At 37.3% G+C, this 25,612-nt stretch overlaps 1 protein-coding gene across 2 annotated transcripts; it reads left to right on the plus strand.

The window, feature by feature from the left end:
• The first annotated feature begins 3,839 nt into the window (after window positions 1–3,839).
• LOC121418405 (mucin-2-like) lies at window positions 3,840–21,045 on the plus strand. Of its 2 annotated transcripts, XM_041612288.1 has the most exons (6): window positions 3,840–4,739; window positions 7,205–7,365; window positions 10,659–10,809; window positions 15,069–15,229; window positions 16,386–16,548; window positions 17,102–21,045. In XM_041612288.1, the coding sequence occupies exons 1-6, from the start codon at window positions 4,677–4,679 to the stop codon at window positions 19,682–19,684; spliced, it is 3,282 nt and encodes a 1,093-aa protein (XP_041468222.1). In that variant the 5' UTR covers window positions 3,840–4,676; the 3' UTR covers window positions 19,685–21,045. The 2 variants fall into 2 exon arrangements, with proteins under 2 accessions (XP_041468222.1, XP_041468308.1); XM_041612374.1 differs by lacking the exons at window positions 3,840–4,739; window positions 7,205–7,365; window positions 10,659–10,809 and adding an exon at window positions 13,225–13,453.
• The last annotated feature ends 4,567 nt before the right edge of the window (window positions 21,046–25,612 follow it).

A 25,612-nucleotide genomic window follows, 5' to 3' on the forward strand; every position in this document is an offset into this window, starting at 1 on the left:
TGCCTTGGAGACCCCCTAAATCCGGAACACTTCTCAATGTACCCTCTCTCTCAGGTGAGTTCTCATTCCAACAAAAGTTCCGTACTTTACTTTTCAAAATAAAATCATCCTGAATGAGCTTTTACAACTAGCAGGAATTTCAGTGATCCTGGGATTTGATAAATTTTCTATGTTATTCAAAAGATATTTTATAACCCCTTTTCAAATTTCTCAGGAGTCGAAAGAGAGAGATAGAAAAAAACACCCCATTTTTAAAGAAATCTCCGGTTAAATTACAAATACACCACTTTTTTTTTTTACAATTCGCTGGCCGGACTTGTCCCGCGAAAAAAGTACCCCTTTACTGGACATTTTGGGAACACGCATGCGGTCGGGAGGGTCAAAATATATCACGGATTAGCTTGTGTGTTAGAGGGCCAATTAATTGTTTTGCTCACTAGCGACTTTTTGGAAATTTTGCTTCATATATGGCCCCATTAAACTTTTGGCTCAATTCGCCACTGCTGTACGTGCTACAGCAGGAGACGCTTATTTTTCACCCTCCTCCTCCTTTCATTTCATTTCATTTATTTTTTCCATTTCCAACAATCATTTACATTTACAATAGTTTTGTTACATACATCTTGATATAATTATAATCAGTAAAACAAAGAAACTTATTATGTATAATACTCAAGATAACAGTTTGGAAACGGAGGAGGCTGCTAAAAAGCGAAGCTTGTAGGATGCAGCCTCCTATAACATACGTATGAAGAATATAAACAAAACACAAACACAACATGGTAGAAATTTGAACGTAAAACTATCTGAATGAATAGTTTAAAAGAATAAAAAGAAAGAAATAGAAATGAGAGAAAATAGCAAGATCAGTGGTCTCCAGATTCTTGCCCCAACACTCACAGCGAATTTACGGATCAACAGGAAAACGAAAAATATCATATTTCACAGCTCGTAGTGCTGAGTATATATGAAAAGTATAATGTATGAGTGATGAAGAGTTAAAAAAACTAACGAGTATCTTGGAGAAACTTTTTCAACTTAAATTTAAAAGAATTTAGGCTTGGGGAATCTTTGATAGTATTATCAAGAGTGCCCCAAAGTCGAGGGCCTTCGAAAGTGAAGATGGATTTGGCAAGAATTGTCCGGGGTAGAGGAAAATGAAATTCCTCGGATTGACGTGTAGGATATTTATGAATAGTTTTGTTTTTATTAAATGAAGAATCAAAGATTGATGGTAGCATATTATTATTTAATTGATACATAAATTGACCCAAGTTATATCGATATAATGTTTTTACTTTTAAGATTCTATTGTCAATAAACAATTGGTCTGTGTGGGATCTCCAGGACATATTAAAAATAACGCGCAATGCCTTTTTCTGTAAAAGTGATATTCGTTCTAGATGTGATGTATGTGTATTTCCCCAGACAATTATCCCGTAGTTTAGATAGAGTAAAATTAATGCTGAATAAAGCATTTTTAGGGAGGAAGTTGGAAGAAAAAACTTGACCTTATTTATAACACCAATATTGCGTGAAATTGTACGGCATATAAAATCAATGTGTGTTTTCCAAGATAAATTGTTGTCTACTATCAGACCTAAAAATTTTGTTGTAGTAACCACTTCAATGTCAGCGTTGTCCAATTTAATATCGTATGGTAATTTATCTAAAGAATTGCTGAAAAGCATACATTTCGTTTTTTTTACATTGATTGACAATTTATTAGATCTTATCCATTGTACTAGCTTCTCCAGTTCAATGTTCAATATATTGACTAAAATATCGGGATTAGGATGAGAATAAAGTACATTTGAATCATCTGCAAAAAGAATATAAGATAACATTGTCGAAGAATTGTGAATGTCATTTATATAGATCGAAAATAAAAGTGGGCCCAGTATGCTGCCTTGAGGAACACCCCAATTAACCTTTAGTGGAGAAGAATTTTGTTCGTTTATGTTAACAAACTGTTTACGGTTTATTAGGTAATTCCTGAACCACTCCAAGGCCTTCCCTCGGATTCCGTAATTTTCAAGTTTGTATAGTAGTATTTCATGATTTATAGTGTCAAAGGCCTTGGAGAGGTCCAGAAAAACACCTACTGTATGTTCAAAGTTATCAATAGCTTTTGTGATTTTTTCAACAAATGAAAGAGTGGCGAGAAGTACTATGCTTTTGGCGGAATCCAAATTGAAAATCAGAAATTATGTTATATTTATTCAAAAATTCTAATAGTCTTGTATATATCAATCTTTCTAGAATCTTTGATAGAGTAGGCAATAAAGATATCGGTCTATAGTTACATACATTATTCTTATCTCCTTTTTTGTACACTGGTATTACCTTAGATATTTTCATATTGTCGGGCACGACGCCATTAATTAAGGATAGATTAAATATGTGTACTAAAGGATCAACCATATATTCAATGACATTTTTTAATAAAATATTATCAATACCATCATGACCACAACTCTTTTTGTTTTTTAAGTTATTCACTGTATCTATTATTTCATTCCTATGTACTGGTAATAGAAAAAGAGAATTAGGATTTGGTCGGTGAGTGAAATCGGTAAATTTCTTTTGTGTTAGTGGGTTATTGTCGGCTAGATTTTTTCCGATCTGTGAAAAATATTGATTGAATATGTCAGCTATCCGGGCAGAATCATGAATTTCGATATCATTGTGTTTTATTGTTCCTTCTTCTTGTATACTTGTTCTTCTTCTTCTCCTCCTCCATCTTTTCCCCTTCTCCAACTCCTCTTAAGTTCTTCTTCTTTTTTTGTTTTACTTCTTTTTCTTCTTCTTTTTCTTCTTCTTTTTCTTCTTTTCTTCTTCTTCTCGATCCTCCTCCTTCTTGGGGGCATCGATACAAATTGATGCAAAATGAACAGAGCTGATTATTTCAGAATTGTATAACCATGGTAACCAAGCCGAATTTCGATTTTGGTCAAATAGAAGACTTTGAGATTTTGAAAGATTTGAAAATTCCCATTTTCAACTGAAGAGATATATTTCCAAATATTAGAGATCTTTGAATGAAATATAAGGTATATACTAGCATGTGTCGATATATATAATTTTGACAACTTAAAGAATGTTTAGTATTCAATGCAAAAAATATGGTTGTAAAAACATCGAATAGCACTATTAAACCAATGCACTTGACATTAAAATATTAGAAATACAATTATTCAGGATTTGGACGTTTTTCATGTTATTTTTTTTTTCAATTGAGGATATTAAATCCGAAACTTAGATCGACATCCGTGACTCTACACTATTTTTTCGGGGGGTGGGGCGCTTCAGTCCCAAAACTTCTCAAAGAACTACGTCTGGTTAAAGTCACATTAAATTCTGCGACTATTCAAATAGGATTTTTAATAAGGTAGGGTATAGTTAAATCAGGTTTGAGGATGCTTCGGACTTTAAACAGGAGGCTTTGGAGTAATTAAGTGATTTATGAAGTTGTTGAAATTCAGAAGAATATTGCTCACGTACTGACACCCCTGAAAAATAGTTTATCAATTTAGAATGAATCACCCCTGTCCGTGATAATCACCTCGCGTGCCGATCTGCCATTGCGAAGGTCATTTCTATCACGAATTGCGGCTAAATAATTATTTTATCGACCGGGATTTTTTTTTTCAGACTTGTGTTGTTGAAAAAGGAGCAGCTCTTGTGCCAATCGAAATATCGGCAAATCGGGGTCGTCACCCTTGACTCTGTTAATAAATAAAAGCCATTCTCAGCGAATTTATGTTTTTTCTCTCTCTCTCTCTTTGGATGATCTTGTTGGGTCTATTTCCGCAAGGATGTTGATGACAGGAAGCAAGGTTATGGACGTTTGCACTAGTTCAGTCAAGGCGTGCATCCATGCACCCGGGGAAATTGTATTTTTGGCTTGGTACAAACTTTGTTGACTACTTACTCGACTCGTTCGAGGGCTTGAAACGTGTTGTCATAGCCAAGGAGCGATAGATGAGCACATTTTATTTGAATTCTCATAAGGAGTCGTTTTAAGAGCGAACAGAATAGTATACTATTACTAATATCTGAAGATTATTTTCTAATGAGATTCAAGATGCATTATTTTTTGTGATTATTGTCTCCTACGGTTGGTCACCCCATGGTCGATGGTCACCCTGACCATGTTTGCCCTGATTGCGTAACATTGACTTCCCGGATATGGGTTAGAGAACAACTAAAGGAAACTTATATAGTGGCTGATTCGTAAGACTTGCTCATGAAAGAAAAGCATGGGAATTTTAACGTTTATCTCGAAATCCGCCATTATTGGCCTACTGCATTATTGATTTTGGAAGCCGTGACTCTTAGCTAATCTGTTATCACCAACTTAATGTCTTATTGGCCTACCGATCCGTTTTTTACCGGAAGGTGGTCACGGCATATACCCGCAATCCATATCTGTCACTAATCGCAACAAATTAGAGACGGCAAGTCTGAACCAAGATGACATCTTTGCCTACATTTATTTCATATTTGAAATCTAAAAAAGGAATCCTCAGGTAAACAAGACCATTAAACGAGCTATCCCACATCACATCACTAGGCTCCTCATCTGTTTCATACTCTCCTGCAGACTCGAGACTGACTGCCCTTGATATTAAAGTAATAGCTTTCACCGGACGAGCTAATCACAAGTCTTCAACATGCCTGGAACTAATTGGACTAAACTATTTTACTGTCTGCTCATTCTTGTTGTCCTTCTGCATGTGAGTATACTTGTTATAATTCATTCTTTATTGGTATTTGATGTGTGGAAAAAATATATGATTTTTCGTTTATTTTTCAGTGTCTACTTTTCACAACGCGTTTGCTAGCTAAATCTGCAACATTTAATTAGCTTTAACCATGTAAACATTGCAGTGACTGTGAAATTTCAGGGGAATTTTTTTAATTTTCCAGGGCAGTTTTAGCATTTCGGAGGCGACATCATCCCAGCCCTCTTGTGACCCCCCCGCCCCTGGTGTTTGTGTGTGGGGGGGTTGGGGGTTCTCCCTGTTTAAACATGTTTGACTCATTCCTTCACATCCAGACATTTAAAAGAAAATATGAATCAATCAAGAGTTTCTTCGCCATAAATTCTACAAATTCTAAATATTGTATAGGCCGGCTACATTTCATATGGCCAAGAAATAATAGGTGCGTATATAAAGGCGTATTGGCTCTCTTAATTAATCAAGTACTACTGTGCATAACCTTTTGACATAAAATGCATTTTTTTTTACTTTTTATTTTACGTTCGAGTTTGATGAACTTGCAGCATAAGCGTGTTTGAATTCATTCTTCAATGTTTATTAAAATCAGCGGGGCTTTTTTTTAGGGGGGATAACCGTGACCATGAGCAGTCCTGACGGTGCACATTTTATTGATCACGAATTGAAAACATTAATGAAGTTTTTTTTTTGGACCGTCGGTCAAAGAAAAGTTCATAGTTGATTTTCTACGGTCTTGCTATTGTTTCCATGTCTAAAACACAATGTGTTAAGAAGCGATACTTGGAAGGAAAAGGGAAATGATTAAGGTACCTAAATGTATTTTCTTAAATGAAAGCTTAATTCCTGTCTCGTCTGTTTTTGTTCTGGCTACTGACCTACATCTATACGTTGAAAAACCCACTTAAGTCAATGATAAACAATCGATCCATTTTATTTTTTTCTGGAGAGTTTTTGGAGAGGTGAACGCTGGCTATTAAGATATGGACGGGATATGCATCTTTCTATTTCTAAAATGTTTCACTGCAGCGTAGAAATAGAAAGAGGCATATCCCGTCCATATTTTAATTTAGCCCCAATAGTCATTTCTTTTACGATAATCATGACAATTGCCCCCGCAGATATGGTAAAGTTATGTGTTTTTTGTTCGCTTGTCCTCCATCTATGAAAACATAAAATTCGTATAAGGGAATGTCTCTCACTTCACATAATATCCACCATGGGTTGGGGTGTTTGTCAGAAGATGTAGAGAAAACTTGAAGCTCGATCCTCTTCTGGTAAGAAAGCCGATTTCTGCATCAAAATTTTAAACCAACCATTGAAAGGTAGGAGTGAAAACTTTGTGTAAATGTTGCATTTATAACTTTAAATGGTTCGACCTTACAGTTCAAATGTTGGATTCAGCTCTATGCAAGATTGGATGTAACATTTGGATAAAAGTTGTCACTCCTCCAACCTTTCAATTGTTGATGTAACAATCCATATGTTGTCTGAACTAATTATGTCAAAAAGGTGTGTCTGAACACTTCTCAATGTTTTGAGTGCAGCGTCGTCACTGTAATTCTTGGTCCACCATCGGAATACAAACTTTCCAACAAGCAAAGTCAGAACTACGAGATTATGGGTTATTTTTGGAACAAGTCATCATGGTCACAGTGCACAAAATAATGACTGAATGACTGTGCAGAATGAAGAGAGCAATGGGAGAGGTTTGGGGCATCCCCAAAAGAAAAAGAAATAATGAGATAATAAAGGAAAAGGGAATTGGTAATCCACCACTAGACTGAAGTAAGTGATGATCGAGTCACATCATAATCTTCCTTCGTGATATGAATAAGACGACGCCAATGATGTCTCGAGCGTTTAAACAAAAGCGAGAATTCAGATAACAGACAGTATATTGGCATACAGAGCAAGATAACTGATGTCTATGTTATAGGCTTATTTTATCAATTTATATTATATTTGTCGACCTGAACGAATTATATGGCTTAAAAAAAATGCTAATCGATGATGTCTCTCACTCACTATTTCTTTTGGTTTTTTTATTGCTTGAATTGTACAATGTTTCACTTTTTACAGATTTGACAATAAGAACCAACTTGACTGAACTATAACTTTTAAAGCAATGGTAATTCCAAATTTAAGAAAGAAACAAAACTTTGTTTTACAGGGCAATGAGGAAAAAATATAGAATATTTCATTCTTCATAATGAGGAATACAAAGGAAATAGTGAGTGGTTTCATCAGGATGTGCATATGTTTGGTGGAATTAAGCGAAACTTCAAAATGCCATAACTTTCTTATTTTACATCTGATTTTCTATAAAATTTCAGTGTTATGCTTGTTGGATTTTCCTCTTTTTTTTAATCGAAATCGGCTATTCGTTGGGGATGGACTTTTCCTTCAATATTACCAAAAAATATATAATTGTAAGGATTTTTTTAATTTCATCCCTCTAGATTGCCAAAAGGTGTGATGGAAGAGCGGTGTTGTCTTTAAGACTCGGTCAGTTTCTCAATCCAGTCAGCAGGTTATATGGTAATAATTGTTGTAACTTCAGGGATGGGCAATGTAGTCCGTGTTACTACGAGTTCCAGATCTGCGTCTCTCACCTCTCAAGGTAAGATCATTGTGTGACATGTTCCTGGGCGCTGATTGGGGGGGGGGGCCATATTTTTTTCCAAATACTGTCCCTAGTTCATATTTCAATACATTATGATATTTCATGGTTCAAATGAGCAGATTTTTGTGACAGGTGCTCCATCTAAATTTTAGCAAGCACGAGGGTAATTACACCCAACCTATTTGGGTAGGTACCAATGCGGGAAGCATCTTGTCCAGTAAGGTTAAAAAATAAGCAGCACTTTAGATTGGGCAAAGTTTTCATCACACTGGATAAATAAAAATGCCCCAAAGGAGATGACCAATGTTGGTTGGACACATAATTACCCTCATGGAGTATTTTTACCCAATATTTTTAGAGTGCACCGCCAACCGTCTGTGCATAGTAATTGCCCATGCGAAATATTGTTATATTCGAACATAATAATGATGTTCAAATAATGGAATAATGATAATGATTAAAACAAGAAAGAACTTGAAGCGGCAGTATTAGATGGAGGAAATACCAGATTGTTTCAAGAAACGTAATTTATTGAATTAACCTCGATAGGGATGGCAACACATCAGCATGTCAGTGGCGTCGTCCCTACCAAAGTTAACTCAGTAAACGTTTATTGGCTATCCAGGCATACCTGTAACATCCTGCACCCTAGGTAAAAAAAAAACAGGTGAAAATGCAACATCGTTTCCTGTTTGCATCTAAAATGCACCCTTTGAGATGTTTTGCGTCCTGTTGTCTCCCTGAACTGCTAAATGGTACATGTATGCACCATTAAAAAATTAAAATGGTGAAACATTGGCCCATAGCTAACTGCATTCTTGAGGTGTCAAAAATTCTTCTCAGGGTGAATAGATGTAGGCCTACGAGAAAGAAAGGCCCCCATGTTTGCATTTGAAGGGTGCGATTTTTCTGTAATAATAATAGTACTAATAACGTTTTATTTACCCAGGGTAGCCACTTCAGTTAGGAAACTGCTCTGCCAGCGGGCCCCGCATAACATAATATTTTATTATTACCCTTCTCCAATCTAAATGCTGAGCGCCAAGAAAAAAGGCAGAAGGTCCCATTTTTATAAGTCTTTGGTATGACTCGACCGAGGATCGAACCCACGACCTCCCGTTCATGAGGCGGACGCTCTACCGCTGAGCCACCATGCCCGGTATGCGTTTTATATGTCAAGATATTAAAGAGCCAGGAATGTTATCGGATAGAATCACAGCATATTTTAAAGAAGAAAAATATGAAGGCATAAGAGGAAAAGTAATAAACGGTTAAATAAGATGAAGAAGTGAGGAAGGGATGATGCATATGATAAAACAGTTGTGTAGTATAAACATGATAAGGTCCGAGGAAATTCACACATTTAGAAAGACCATGAAATAAATAAATAAATGAATAAAAGTGACCCACTTTAAACTGTCAGTCATTCACTTTTCAAGAAAGTGTTTACTTTGCAAATGGAATTTAAAACTACTCAACCTAAAAATCTGTTTGAATGACATGTCAAAGGAGTCTAACCAGCATAATTTATATTAATTATTTTACGTTTAAAGAATTATCATACGTCAAATATATTCTTGCTTATTTTTATAAGCCTGTGGTGATGATGTTATTAGGCTTGTGTGTTCGGGTGTTTGTCCTTAGATTAGAATGTTTTCCAGTGGCCAATTTTATGTCAATAAAATTAACAACTAGGCTTGAGGAGAATTATAAACGGCATACATGAATATAGAGGGGAAAAGAAGAGAAAGTGAAAAGAAAGGTTTCATTGGTGACCGATAAATGTGATGTATGGATACAGAGAAAATGAGAAACACATTATACTCCTGGCAAATTGACAATCTGTAACTTATCATTTAGGTAGTAGAATGTTGTATGTTGTTTGTAGAAACTTGCAGGCTAGCTGCAGCGTAAACATGAACATTTTTTTTTTCAAAATAATAATGATATTGAAAAAAAAGTTATCGGTTGGGCCGGCTTACAAGATTTGAATATGCAATAACCATCATCAATTTTAAAGGTAATTAAAATTGATATCAAATTACGAAGCACTTTTTTGCTAATGGAGCCTTAAATTAGTTCCATGTAAGAGAGGACTTTGACATTCAGAGATTCAAAATGCATTGTTCTCTCTTTTTTTTAATTAATTAATTTATTATTATTCATTATTTCATTTTTTTGGGGGGTCTCCATGATGTTGCAGACAATCATTTGTTTTTAAGTACCCTTCAATTTTGATTGGTTATCTATTCGTTCATCTTTTTCAGGGACATCTGAACCTAGCGTTCCCCCCCCCATCGGCTAACAAACAAAAAAAAACAGGGGAAAGAAGAAAGAGAGAGAGAGAGAAAGATAAGAGAAACGTAGTGGGGAAGAAAAGGAAGTTATTATATTAATAATATTATATCATATTTTGTTATATCATATTATATTATATTATATCATATTATATTATCTTATATTATATAACATAGGTTATGTTATCTCATACTAGATCATATTATATTATGTTATAACACGCGAGAATTCTTTCATAACTTTATCAAACATAATTTGGTTAGGGCCTATGTGTTCATCACGCACTTGGCACTCGCATAGATGACTATGGTGAGATATGTATGCTCTTCATGAATTCATTAAAAAATAATCCTTAAAACGTCACTGTTTGGGGTCAATATATAAACAAATTCAGCTCACGCTTCACGCTTGCATTGTTTGTCTAGTGAGACTGCTCCATGTCATGATTACAAAAATTTGCTTTTTTATTTCTGAATGTGTACAATTTTTAGCTCGCGCTATTTGATCAGTGAGATAATATACAATGTGTCTATCAAGTCACTATATCCGGCTTTTGAGCACACTCAACGCGCCCACTAAAAAAATTCATTTTTTTTGCAGGTGCCCCCAATACCGTGAGCCTAGTTACGCCATTGCATGGTCTGTTACCAGGGTTTTGGGAACAATTTTTTTCACAGGGGTGTTAATTTACATTTTTTTATAATATCCATTTTAAGGTCCGAATATGAAAAAGATTCAGCTCGCACTTCGCGCCCGTGTTATTATGATAAGTGAGATACATATTCTTTTAATGGCACAGTCCTTAAATGTCTCTATTTGGTCAGTATATATGGCTATTGGACGCGCTCCGCGCGTTAAACAAGTGACTCAGTTTTTTGATGGTGCCCCAATGCCGCCACCCACGGTACACCACTGCCAGTAGCTATCCTGATATTATAACGTTTATACTGGTGAGAAAAAAAAATATATATTTTTTTTCATTTTATCCGTAGTTTCCACTATTCGTCAACTGGCGATCCATTATGTGACTACGGGAGATGGCATTCTGGAATAATACAACCAGGGGCTGAACCTTTTTATCTACCATCAAGATTTCCAAGTGGTCATTCGAATCCAGTTCAGATCAACATTCCTGATTGGAAGGTAAATTGGTATCTATCATCCAATTGCGAGTTTTCGCACTGCGATGTACGGATCGAGGATTCAAGAAAAGAGAAAATGTATTGTCAAATGACCTCAGTAACAAAGAACAACCAAGAAGTCTTTTTCGAAAATTGAAAAATCAAAACAGCAGTTTAGCCCTTCCTTGACTCCGGACAAACGACATACATGTATTTGCATTTTTTTGGCCAGTTCCGAAGCTTGTGACGAAACTTTGTTCCGGTTCATCATTTTTCGACAAAGACCTCCTAACTGTTATTTGCCATTTGACGGGCATTTTCAATGTATTTACTATGTTCTTGATTCCTCCTTACGTTGCGGAGCGAAAACTTCATAATGAATATGTTGACAAACATTTCAAACTATACCTTTACGCATATGTCATTTCAATAGAGATCTTCTTTTTTTTCGAAAGACTGAAAGCTTTCAAGAGATTTAATAGCAACTAGTAATGTATATCACAAGCAGCAGGTCAAATTGTTACAAGGAAGAACCAAATGATTCTTATGTATGTTTTATGGAAAGGCCCTTTGTATTGATATATAAATAAAACACCATACTAAAAATCACTAAGCTTCTCATTCAACCAAGAGCAATCTTCAGTAAGAGAGAACGTGCCGATCGTTGTCCACAATCTTCCTTTCATGTCCAACTTAAAATTCGATGACAGACGTGCCCAAAGTCTCATTCATTATCTATTTTAAATTGCTTTGTACTTTTTAGTGCCACAAGATGATCCGAGCGACAAGCTCGCTGTCTTTTTTAAATATTGTTCTATTGCTTGGTCAGATATGCACTCAGAACGTCACGCTTCATGTCAGGTGCATCCGTTGTCAAGGCAACAAGTTCGACGGAAATGAAACGCGACAGGTGTCATTATGTAGGTGATAGCTTCCGGGCCACCTGACTCGTCTTTGATTGGTACACCAGGCGTTAATTTCTTAATGACTTAAAGGACATCACTTGACTTATTGAACATGACAGTCAAAAGTTATAAATTTAGTGGGGATTGAATTTTTTATTGTTCTGACTCGTGATAATTAAATGCCAAATTATCATATTTTTAATGAAGAATAATGAAGGAACAAGAAAAGCTTCAAAACAGGTTGTTGATGATAGTCGCTACTGTCACGTAAACGTTGTTTGTTTTGAGGCGGCTCGCAGCATCATGTTTAAGTATATAAAGGCCTCTTTTCTCTCGTTTTTTGTCTCACCTGCGAAGCAGAGTGAGACTATAGGCGCCGCTTTTCCGACGGCGACGGCGGCGGCGTCAACATCAAATCTTAACCTGAGGTTAAGTTTTTGAAATGACGTCATAACTTAGAAAGTATATGGACCTAGTTAATAAAACTTGGCCATAAGGTTATTCAAGTATTACTGAACATCCTATTAGAGTTTCATGTCACATGACCAAGGTCAAAGGTCATTTAGGGTCAATGAACTTAGACCATGTTGGAGGGATCAACATCGAAATCTTAACCTGAGGTTAAGTTTTTGAAATGTCATCATAACTTAGAAAATATATGGACCTAGTTCATGAAACTTGGACATAAGGTTAATCAAGTATAGCTGAACATTCTGCATGAGTTTCACGTCACATCTCCAAGGTCAAAGGTCATTTAGGGTCAATGAACTTTGGCCGAATTGCGGATTTCTGTTGAATTCCCATCATAACTTTGAAAGTTTATGGATCTGATTCATGAAACTTGGACATAATAGTAATCAAGCATCACTGAACATTTTGTGCAAGTTTCAGGTCTCATGATTAAGGTCAAAGGTCATTTAGGGTCAATGAACTTTGGCCGAATTGGGGTATCTGTTGAATTACCATCATAACTTTGAAAGTTTATTGGTCTAGTTCATTAAACTTGGATATTATAGTAATCAAGTATCTCTGAACATCCTGTGCGCATTTCAGGTCACATGACCAAGGTCAAAGGTCAATGAACTTTGGCCGAACTGGGTGTATCTGTTGAATTACCATCATAACTTTGAAAGTTTATGGATCTGATTCATGAAACTTGTACATAAGAGTAATCAAGTATCACTGAACATCCTGTGCGAGTTTCAGGTCACATGATCAAGGTCACAGGTCATGTAAGGTCAATGAATTTTGGCCATGTTGGGGTTTTTTGTTGAATAACCATCATATCTCCGTAAGTTTATTGGTCTAGTTCATAAAAAGTGGACATAAGAGTAACCATGTATCACTGAACATCTTGTGCGAGTTAGAGTAGTATTCAAAGTCAGCACTGCTGCTATATTGAACCGCGTGGTGCAGGTGAGACGGCCAGAGGCATTCCACTTGTTTAAATGTTTTCTCGACGTGTTCCGTTTATGCCAGTATTTAATCGACATTTACTGCTATCCTGTGAAGAAAATGAAAATGTCTAGTATCTCATTAGCGGTCTTTTTGGTTGTCACACATCAAGTATTTAGTCTATCCGAGAACCGCTTTAGCCCCATTCCTCATGAACGGGGCCTTCTCCCGCAGTTAGCCAGAGCTCTGGCATCGAACCCCCGACCTGATGAACAATCCAAGTTGCTGCCCGTAGGAAGGGACCGTAGTGTGATTAATCGAATAAGAATGCGCCGAAGCGAAGAGAAAAGAAGAGATCAAAATAAGGTCAGTTTGTTGTGTATTCTAACTGTTCGAAACTAATTGTACTGGGCAATAAAAAACCGCGGACAATTAATTTTAGGTCAATTAGTTGGTCAGGCAAGACTAGGCCTACGCTTCTATAGCTAGCAGAATGTGAATTGCGTTATGCTTTAATTAGTCGTCACAAGCCCCTCCATACAGTACGGGCTAGATCGGGTGTGGGGGGGGGGGGTGCCGTGTGGTCGTTGTCCCCATCAGACCCCCTTTTATATCTAATTAATTTTAGGGGATAGTAAAAGTGGAATGGCGATGACCTTTACCTCTGACTTTTTGCTTGCCAATTGGCTGAAAATGTTCATTGCCCCCAACTTGTCAATCCTGGATCGACCCCTGGTGTTATTCTGAAAAATGTTAAGAAATTCAGAGCTTTCTATAGCATTTCTCAAAGGTGAAAAAAGGGAAAAACGTGATCCAAATAACAATGTTGTGTTTTTCAATAACGTTTTCTAACAAGAGCTCTGATTTTGTTGAATTGTGCCCACCTATGCTCAGTGGGGTATGTCTTTATACCGGTCTCCAGATACCCTCTGGCATGTCTGGGGTGGGGTGGTTAATTTGTGCCCGTTTCTATTATTGATCTTGTATTGTACATATGTTATCATGTTTGATTTTTTTTTCTTTCTTTTTTCTTTATTTGTTTTTGTTACCATTGTATTTTTCTCATGCCTATTATTGCCATTGTAATAAGTTGTTATATTTCTTCCATGCCCCCAGGAGGGGTCGTCAAGAAATAAAATCATTGTCATTGTCAACATCCATACAACAACTTGTATTCGTGGAAAAACTTTCAGACCTCATCTCTAAAATGTTATGAAATTTAATGCTTCCTAAAAAAAGTAAACTTTTCATTATTTTTAGATATTGTAATAACGTATCCAGTATGAAGCAGCTGAGAACAACAATAAAATATTTTGATAACATCTTTACGATGTTATTATTATGTTATGTTATTATATAACCTTGAATGTTTATGTATCTAGTTTATAAAACAGATAAGTAATCAAGCATCATTGAATATCCTGCGTTCAGGTCATATGACAGAGGTCAAAGATCATTTAAGGTCAATGAACTTTGGCTTTGTCTATGGGTATTGTTGAATTGCCATCAAAAACTTGGACATATAAGAACAACCAAGTATCATTTGTTTTGCACGGGTCTTAGGTCACATTATCAAGGTCAAATGCTATTTAGGGTCAATGACTATAGTATTTTATTGTCATATATGAATCGTGTTCTTTTGAATATCTATATTCATTAGTTGTTTTCAAAGTCGGCATTGCTGCTACATTGAATTGTGCAATGCAGGCGAGACTGCTAGAAGCGTTCCACTTGTTATTTTTTTGTAATACTATATTGTTTCACCTCCATGATCATACCTTTCTTCATTATACGTTCAGCGTATGACAAGGTAAAGATCCCCTTTTTAATTTGGGTATGCTATTGTACATCTAGAAACATGGTCATTAATAGACTTCAGCACTCAATCTGAACGAACGTAGAGGGCGTCAACACTCTGCAGACGTTTGTTTGTACTTCATTATTGAATAAATATTTTTTCAATGTTTTATCGTACGTACAGGGTCGGGTTCGAGTGACGATTAGCGTGAAAGACGTCGGTGAGTGGGGCTATAGTAACGATCCGGTGATCGAGTATACATTAGTTGTTAAGGAGTTCAGCCCAGCAAGGACGGAAGTAAACGCTAGGTGGTACTATTGGTTTCTTGTCAGATACGGTGTAAGGCAAGGATATTTCATTTATTGTTTCTGCATCTTTTTTAATACAAAATAACAAAGAAAGTATAACAAAATATCTAATCATAAAGAATATGAACGATTTTTTTTTATAACATAACAATTTAAGAAGATTACAGGGTTTGCCCCTTTAAGCCTAGTTTGACCGTAGGACAATTAACCCTGCACATTGTTTCCCAAATTTATAATAGTATGGGACTTTAATTTGATCGAGGTTCAAAATATTGATAATGATTTTTTTCACCCAGATTCATATTGTCCATTTTTTACCAAGTCCATTCCACGGACATTTTTTCATTTATATTCTCACAAAAAAAGATAAAATAGAATAAAGGATTATTATACGAATAATAGACTCAATGATATATAAAACTACGAGCATTTATCAGGATTATTAATGCCATTATCTTTATCATTGTTAGTATTATTAGTAGTATTATATATTATTATTATTATCATTATCATTTTTATTACTATTATAAGATCATTTTTATCAATCTCAATCGTCTTATTATTATTTACAACTTCAACAGTAGTAGTAATAGTAGTAGTAGTAGTAGTAGTAGTAGTAGTAGTAGTAGTAGTAGTAGTAATAGTAGTAGTAATAGAAGTAGAAGTAGTAGTTGCCATGGTTGTTGTATTATTTTTCAATTCAGTATTCATTTCCAAATTCATTAAAAAGAACAAAATTAGTATTATAGTATAGTATATAATATTGACATGATTTTATCACTATAATTGTTGTTTTCATTATGTACATTGTTGTTATAATTTGTTGTTGTTTATGAACGACACGTAACATAATATGAAATGCCTCCATTCACCTGTCAACGAAGTGTTTGTCTCCAATAGCTACGGAACCCACTCAAGGTGAACACTAAGTTAAGAAATTTACTTCTCCTATATTTTCACATTTTCTTTTATTCTTTGATAACCTAAGTTGATGAAATTCAATTGTCATGCTAGGGTGGATATTTTAGGGTTGATTGGTCTTTAACTGTACAAAAAAACCTCAATCTGTCACTCTTTAAATTTCCTGTTTGATTGAGGTGGGAAAGGTTTGGAATATTCGGCAATGCCCCGCTGTCACTCTTCGGTTTGATTCGATTTCCACCTCATTCTTTTTTTGCTTCCTTACTTACAGACTGGGTTTGAGGTATTCTGTATACTGTCAACGAGACTATTACGGTGACTTATGTCAAGTGTACTGCCGAGCTCCTACGTTCTATGACCGGTACACCTGCGATCCCAATACGGGTCAAATGATTTGTCTCCCAGGTTACACAGGTTACAACTGCCAAAGACGGGTGCGTTCACATTCAATTCTTATATTTCTAAAAACGTTTCAGGAACATTAAGCAAGTTCATAATTCGGGAATTTTCTACCACTGAGTACGTAAAACGTTCGAAATCATAAGCATGCAAGGGAGTGAAGAGTTCTAGCTCACTAGAGACCATTTATTTATGTTCTGTATTTTATGGTTGGCAGCGAAAGATCTAGTGCACAATCGAATTTTTGTGGGAAAAAAATAAAATAAAAATGTTTTGAAGAAAAAAAAACGCTGCATACGGCCATGTCCACTGTTACAGGGATAGAGGCTTATATTTCCTATATTATCTGAAAATAAAAACATGTAGATTTTCTTCTTGTTTTTAACTGCTTTCCAAAAAGAAATCTGTACATGTTCCTTATAATGTTACGTGCAGGGCCGTATGAGGACCGAATGGATTTTGCCCCCAAACAATTGAAATGATTCTTGGATACCCCTGTCGTGCCCACCAAAATCCTAGTTTCAATGCTGTTTTGGAATGCTATCCATTGAAATATCGTGATGGGATATTTTCTTTTTCTTCCTCCAGATTCTGCCGACAGGATATCCATGGTGGTGGAGGCCTGGCGGGAGAGGTCCTGTACCCCAGACACCGTTCACCACGACGGTAGCATCAAGCAAATCAACAGAAACAATTTCTTCTACGGTTAACGTGGAAACACCAACGAACGCGCCTACCTCCAAATCGCCCACCTCTCATAGGAACACACCCTTCTCTAAAACGGACACACCCACCTCTATTACGAACATGCAGACGTCCAGTCCTAGCACACACACATCTTCTGCGGATACACATATCTTTACTATTAGCACGCCAACCTCGGCTTCGAGCGTGCCATCCTCTAGTTCTGATACACCCACCTCTATTACGAGAACACCCACCACTACTACGGAAACGCCCATCTCTTCTTTGATCACGCCCAACTCTACTTTGAGTATACACGATTCTGATACACACGAGTCACTTTCCAGAACTGTCCAAGATGTCTCGACAACAGACACGCCCAGCGAAAGAGAAGATAAATATTCTACACCCCTATCGACTACCTCCACACAAGACACACAATTCTTCACGATAAAAACAACAAACCTAACAACTGACAAACCAACACCTACAACACTCATGCTCTCCACAGGAGTACACGTGCATACCCCAGTAGCAACAATAATTCCATCCAAAACATACACGCCCACATCCACAGAGGGCCAGTCTACACCACAAGTAACTACCTCCACTCCAGACACACGTACATCTACAATGAATGCGTCTATATTTACATCGGAAACGGTCACCTTAAAAACTGACACATCCACCCTTAAAACAGATATGTCCTCCATGGCAACATCCATGGATACACTTTCACCCACATTCACTATGCCCACAGACGGTCCTTCACAAACACCGTCATCCACCGTAGAAACGTCCTTGAAATCGAATACACCCATCAACATTACCGACAAACTTACCTCTAAAATGCCAATTGCCTCCACAGCAACGCACCTACATACCTCTACTGCCATACTTACATCCGAAGCAGACACGCCCATTTCCACAGAGGACTCGCCAGAAACACCTTCTTCTACAAAAGAGCCTTCTGCGAAATCACAAACGCCCGTTTTCATAACTGACACCCCTGCCTTTGAAACATATAGTCCCTCCTCATTGACAAACGCGAATGCTCCTACAACAGTCACACTTCCTTCTAAAACAGACACGCCCGTCGTAGGTACATCTATCAGAACAGACACCACGGTGTACACGCCCAACCCGACAACAAAGAGCATATCGCAATTTGACAAAATGACGACGATCGCACGCTTAATAGATCAAACAGTGTTACCGAAAAGCGAAACTGCCACGATGAAAGTACAACCATCAACCAACAGCATTGCAATAATAACAGCATCTTCAACTAAAATGCAACCTACAAAACTTTCTCCAACTGAGTCTGTATTTGAGCCAAGCACCTTAATCACAGAGTATGCAACGACCGAACTTCACTCTCAAGACGCTAATGTTGAGGATAATGTAACAACCGAACAAACAACACCTTTAGCCAATTCTACACTGCAACACACACAGTATTCTTCAGAGACACCATCTTTGAAAATCTCAACAACAGTTGATGACAGGTATATCACGACAGGTATTGTCACCTCAGAAACGCTTGAACTCTCCCCATCTAGAGAATATTCAGAGACGACAATCAAGTCATCACCTTATCCATCTTCCCCTTCTGCAGAAGGTGTAACCACTGGGCCACATCCAACGACAGACAGGTATAGTGTTGTCACTGATATAGAATACATTTTGACGCATGTCCCAGAGATAGCACCTACAAAAGACACAACCGTCGAGGAGTCCACAACTGATTTCAGGTCTGGTGCAACAAGTTTTGCCACACCTCGATCGAAAACAAAGTTAACTAAGAAACCAACAGATCATCGTCGACTAAAAAATAACACTTCATCACGAATTCCGACTACTACTATGATAAGTCCAACGTCTGTCGACAGCGTCAAGAACGCCGTTGCCGGAAATGCCTCTGTATCGTCAACATCATCGTCAAAACCAACCGTTGGTTATACAAATATAACTGACATAGCGATTCATACTACGACAATCGATTCTCCAGATATGGCAATGGTTGACCCAACTTTTGCATCTGTAACAAATCAAGATTCATCAAAATATCCATTTTATAGTACGTCAACCATTTCAACCAATGACATGGTTTCTACAGAACGATTTTCTAAAAATAGCACAGAAAGTATAGTAAGAACTAGTGTGACGTCGCCAAATGTCACGTTAACGGTTCCATTGTCCTCATCTTTGACGTCATCGTCAACATCCTTTTCTGATGATCCTACGGTCGGTACATCTATCGCAGTAAGACAACCGTCGGTTTTGCTGCGTAACCGTACATTCTTTCCTATAAGGACAATGTCATCGAGAATTTGTTGGACGAATAAACCAAATGACGTGGAAACATCTTGTAAATGTGGCCGAGGGGATTTGCCAAAACTACCATCCATAGAGGATTATTCATGGACAATCGCATTTAGTAATGGAAAAATAGATAATTTACCCGTAAAAATCGGCATATCCTAGCTTTTTTCGTTATCTGTATAGATCCTGTTGATGTTGGTTGTATATCTTTGTTGTCATTCAGTATTGTAAAAAAACATATATATATTATTTATAATTTGCCGTTTTATGCCCTACATTGTTGTCAAATAGAATTAGTTTATTATGTTTCACCTCTATTATATTAATGTTTCCATCATTTTCGTGTTAATGCAGTAACAAGGAGTTCAAAAGCCGAAGGTGTGCATTGCAGGCAGAATGAAAAGACACAAACAAGGACAATATTCAGGAATATCTGTTGAAATATGAATAAAGGATTTACCTTCACCATTATTATGAATATTATATCCTCACACAGGTAGTTGTCATTTCAGAATTTCAATAATCTTATTGCACTTTGCCCTTGCCGCTAAAATATAAGCCTTCTTCTTGTATCCTTTAAGTATTAGTTTTTTAGTTTTCGTAGTTATTGACGACTAAACAAGTTTTTTTTGTAGGCAACATCTGCCCTGAAAAAAACAAGCGGTTTTTAATAATAAAGAAAAGAATATAACATGAACACTGTAATTCAATAAAAATTAGAAATTTAAAAAAGCACGGGCATATACAAACTTCACAGGTATTTTTTTCTCTCATTTCACTGAACAACAATTATGATGCCTAACATGGACAAAATGCAAATGTGTGAGTGAGAGGGTATCTTACGTTTTTTCATTACATTTGAATATAGCGCTTAATTATGTTTATAAGTGTTTTATACTATTACCCTGGCTTTAGCACGGCTACCCTGATCGGAAGCTCGAGCATTCAAGGAATATTGATGAAACACCCCTGGGTACCCATTTACTCACCTGGGTAGAGAGTGGCAAATATAGATAAACGCCTTGCCGCAAGGACGCGAGTGTTACTGTTGGATTTGAACCCCCGACCTTGCGATTCAAAGTCATATCTTTAATTTTTCGTTTATTTAGTAGAACAGAATCGTTGTTTTTTAAAGTAAAATTCAATGATGATTAAACCTGTTCCATGTGGAATGAAACGTTTCTGAAATTCGATATGAAAGAATACATGTACCAATAGAATAGTAAGCGAGTCTTCTTAGTCATTTTCATACCGTCCATATTACGCGCGTCAATATTTTCAGAAATCACCATCACAGTTTGGAATGACACTAACATTTCTTTGCATTCCAAATTGATGACATTGTCGGTATCATACTTGCAAAGTAAGTGATAAATCGAACGTTAGTCCCACAAAAGGGTTCACTGCTGAATGCTGAGTTGAATTATCACTCTCATTCCTCATTCTCAGTCTCTTTGTATTATTTCGTGTATTGAAGGATCAATTAGTTTAAAACAATAAATCTATTCTTTTATTTTGCAGGATATGTTAGCTTCTGTGTGCGCATGTGAGGTGTAGACTATGTCGGTGTTTCAGTTTTTCAAGAGATGAGGGGAGAGAGGCCCATTATTTTCTACTTGTTTGCAAGTGTGTGGAGCTAAAGAGAGTAGATGAGTAAGAGGAAGAGAGAGTGCATGGAGTGGGGCGTGGTCTATAATACATCAGCCATAAATAAAATTACATCGATTGTAAAATACGTCTATGGCCTGCACCTGTGTAAATCAATCAAACATTTGCCTTAATCACTCTTCGCACTCTTCTTCATGAGAATATCCAAATTCTCATTTCTATCTGTTTTGTTTAGTTAATTGAAAACTGCGATAAGAAACTCTGATTAATGTATGTGGCCAAGATACTGGCGAGAGCTGAGATTTGCAAGTATTAGTCTACCCGACATTGCACCATCAAGTTCTGCCGACGTCCTGGATACAGCGCCGTACAGATGGGGGACTTGGGGGCTCTTGCCCGCCTCCCCCCTTCCAAAAAAAACCAGTCATGACCAAGAAGAAAAAAGGAAAAGTATTGGAATAGAGACTGAAATAGGATATCATTTTTTTTAAATCATGTCAAAATCTATCACAAAATTTGATTTTTGTAATAAAAATGTCGAATTTGTTGCTCGATTGTAGATTTTTTCAAATTTAAGCAATACGCCATATCTAGCTCCTCAATTATTTGGCTATTTTTTTTATTGCTGTCATTATCCGGGGAATTTCTTTAGTAATTGAAAGCGCGGGGGGAGATAGACGGACGAGTGTAGATGACATACGTGCATTAAGTCAGCGTGTACGACATATGAATTGAGTCCAAAGTTCAAAGGTTGTAAAAACAGTGGGACGTAACGAATTTCATGTTAACAACTTTAAAGGACAAGTCCACCCCAACAAAAACTTGATTTGAATAAAACAAGAAAAATTCAACAAGCATAACACTGAAAATTTCATCAAAATCGGATGTAAAATAAGAGAGTTATGACATTTTAAAGTTTTGCTTCATTTCACAAAACAGTTATATGCACATCTTGGTCGGTATGCAAATGAGGGAACTGATGACATCACTATTTCTTTTGTATTTTATTATATTAAATATGAAATATTTTTATTTTCTCGTCATTGTCATGTGAAATGAAGTTTCATTCCTCCCTGAACACGTGAAATTCCATTATTTTAACATTTTGTGCTTCAGGCAAGGAGGTCCTAATCGTCAAATTCATAAAAATTGAAATATTGCATAATTCAAACAATAAAAAACAAAAGAAATAGTGAGTGAGTGACATCATCGACTCTCTCATTTGGATGTAACTGGCTCGTTCATATAACTATTTTGTTAAAAATAAGCAAAACTTTGAAATGTCATAACTTTCTTATTTTACATCCAATTTTGATGAAATTTTCAGCATTGCTTGTCTGATTTTTCTCTGGTGATTCAAATCAACATTTTTCTTAGGTGGACTTGACCTTTAAAAGAAAGATATCCGGTCGTCCGGAAAGAAGAGGATTTATACTGTATATGCGTTGAACAGCAAGAAGACACCGAAAAGGGTGCATATTATAGCACTCCCGAACAATGAAGTTTTTATTTTATAGGGGGTCTCACTTTTTCAAAGATCTTGAAGATCTCAAAGATCATGAAAATGTTCGATCGTGAGGGTATATAGAATCGGTTTGCATTTTTCCTCCTAGTGATTCAAAAGGCATGCAAGTTACCCCCCCCCCCCAAAAAAAAATCAGAGAGCGAAAGAGATAGAGAAAGGAGGGGAAGTAGAGCCATTGCACTGCAAAAACTCCGGTGTTGATTTACCACCACCACGGAATCTATAGGCCTATATACGTCCACACCAGAGAAGTATTGAAACAACACCAGTTTGGAATCAAACCGATGCTGTTTTAATACATGCTGCATAAACACCCATCTGGTGTTAGACCAAAACCAAACCGGTGTTGTTTAACACTTCTCTTATGTGGACATACACAGACTGCGGGCTGGTGTTTTGCAGTGTACTCCCTAAATATAATTCATCTATTTGTTTATTTTTCTTCTACGAAACATTCATCAATGTATATTTAAATTCAACAATGATTGGAAATGTCATTCATGTCACCCCATGCATCGTCTAGTCTGTAAGCGGAGTCTCAAATTTGACACTTTAGCAAACTTATGATTCCATGGCTAGAGTGAAGATTAGACTCCATTCTCGAGATGTCTGTGTAAATGGATAGAAACAACCGCAGTTAAGTTAATCTAGTCTCACTACTTCAGACTCTGTGTTATGCACTTTTCAAAAATCAAATGTCTGTGTCTGTAGACTACCCACAGGTCGACCTATGGCATTTCCTCTACACCCCACCCTGACATAGCAATCGACTACTTCCCAATATTTGAACACGTTCCAACCAACACATCAACATCGTGAATATGGTCACATGGTTTCGATAACGGAAAATCCAATGTTTGACTGGGACATTCAGCTTCTGTCATGTGTATGTGCCAGCAAATAGCAAGTTAACTAAACAGGATCACCATGATGCCATCAACTGCCACCCTTTTTCTTCTCCTGATCGTCGTCCTGGTCGTCCTCCAAGTCGATGGCTACGGCAGTGGGGCTCCTTTGTCGACGTGTCCTCATGGGAATGCCATACACAGATCAAAACACAGCAACTACACAGAGTTTTACTCTCCTCAGCCAGCAGAAACAAATCCTTTCGTTTTTCGTTCTGAATTTGACGAATATTCTCCGGGGAAGAGCAACAGAGGTAAACCGGTTTAAGCTTTGGTCACATATCATGTACCGACTCCAAACCGACCGACGGTTTGTAATTGGAAGATAACGTAAAATAGCTTTGTTCGGTTTGGAGACAGTCTATCCAGTATGATTGTAATCGTTATTATAATATCCTAAGGTCATACCATAGAAACCGACTCCAAACTATTTGGTCGATCTGGGGTCGGCCTCTCTGGTGTGATTGTAATTACACTATCCTTAAGTCGTACCATAGAAACCGACTCCAAACCATTTGGTCGATCTGGGGTCAGCCTCTCTGGTGTGATTGTAATTACACTATCCTTAAGTCGTACCATAGAAACCAAATCCAAACCATTAGGTCGATCTGGGGCCGGCCTCTCTGGTGTGATTGTAATTATACTATCTGAAAGTCATACCATAGAAACTGACTCCAAACCATTTGGTCGGTCTGGGGCCGGCATCACCGGTGTGACTGAGTATATTAGCATCCACTTCGCAGACGCTTTCTGGAACATTGGGAATCTATTGAAATAATCGTCAAATAAAAGTGTACAGACTCGAGGTCATTGTCGGTAATCGGTTGGCCAGAACAGCACATCGTCTTAAGATTCGGACCGGACGAAAAATTGCAAATATATAGTTTGTCCGGGGTCCACCCGCCAGTCATAAGGACCACTGGTCATAATACCCGCTAGTTATAAGGACCGCTAGTCATAATAGTCATAAGGGTCGCTATTCATAAGGGGCTTTGTTCATAGAGGTCGCTAGTCATAATCAACGATGGGGTCGCCATTCATAATCAAACATGAGGGTCGCTAGTCATAATAAAGGAAGAGGGTCGCCAGTCATAAGGAGGAAAAAGGTTCGTTGATCATAAGGGTCGCCATTCATAATAGTGGATGAGGGTCGCCAGTCATAATAGTAGAAGGGGTTCGCCAGTCATAATAATGGATGAGGGTCGCCAGTCATAATAGTAGAAGGGGTTCGCCAGTCATAATAATGGATGAGGGTCGCCAGTCATAATAATGGATGAGGGTCGCCAGTCATAATAGTGGATGAGGGTCGCCAGTCATAATAATGGATGAGGGTCGCCAGTCATAATAGTGGATGAGGGTCGCCAGTCATAATAGTAGAAAGGGTTCGCCAGTCATAATAATGGATGAGGGTCGCTATTCATAACAATGAATGAGGGTTGCTATTCATAATAATGGATGAGGGTCGCTATTCATAATAATGGATAGGGATCGCCAGTCATAATAGTGGATGAGGGTCGCCAGTCATAATAGTAGAAGGGGTTCGCCAGTCATAATAATGGATGAGGGTCGCTATTCATAATAATGGATGAGGGTCGCCAGTCATAATAATGGATGAGGGTCGCTATTCATAATAATGGATGGGGATCGCCAGTCATAATAGTGGATGAGGGTCGCCAGTCATAATAGTAGAAGGGGTTCGCCAGTCATAATAATGGATGAGGGTCGCCAGTCATAAAAGTAGAAGGGGTTCGCCAGTCATAATAATGGATGAGGGTCGCCAGTCATAATAGTGGATGAGGGTCGCCAGTCATAATAGTAGAAAGGGTTCGCCAGTCATAATAATGGATGAGGGTCGCCAGTCATAATAGTAGAAGGGGTTCGCCAGTCATAATAATGGATGAGGGTCGCCAGTCATAAAAGTAGAAGGGGTTCGCCAGTCATAATAATGGATGAGGGTCGCCAGTCATAATAGTGGATGAGGGTCGCCAGTCATAATAGTAGAAAGGGTTCGCCAGTCATAATAATGGATGAGGGTCGCTATTCATAATAATG

The sequence above is a fragment of the Lytechinus variegatus genome, chromosome 1 (genome assembly GCF_018143015.1).
Source record: "Lytechinus variegatus isolate NC3 chromosome 1, Lvar_3.0, whole genome shotgun sequence".
NCBI lineage: Eukaryota > Metazoa > Echinodermata > Echinoidea > Temnopleuroida > Toxopneustidae > Lytechinus > Lytechinus variegatus.

Bases quoted from the DNA above. Each gene is read 5' to 3' on its own strand.
- LOC121418405 (XM_041612288.1), top strand. From the start codon at position 4,677: ATGCCTGGAACTAATTGGACTAAACTATTTTACTGTCTGCTCATTCTT. The intron at 10,810-15,068 runs GTAAATTGGTAT...TCGTACGTACAG, and splicing joins TCAACATTCCTGATTGGAAG to GGTCGGGTTCGAGTGACGAT. The intron at 15,230-16,385 runs GCAAGGATATTT...CCTTACTTACAG, and splicing joins CTTGTCAGATACGGTGTAAG to ACTGGGTTTGAGGTATTCTG.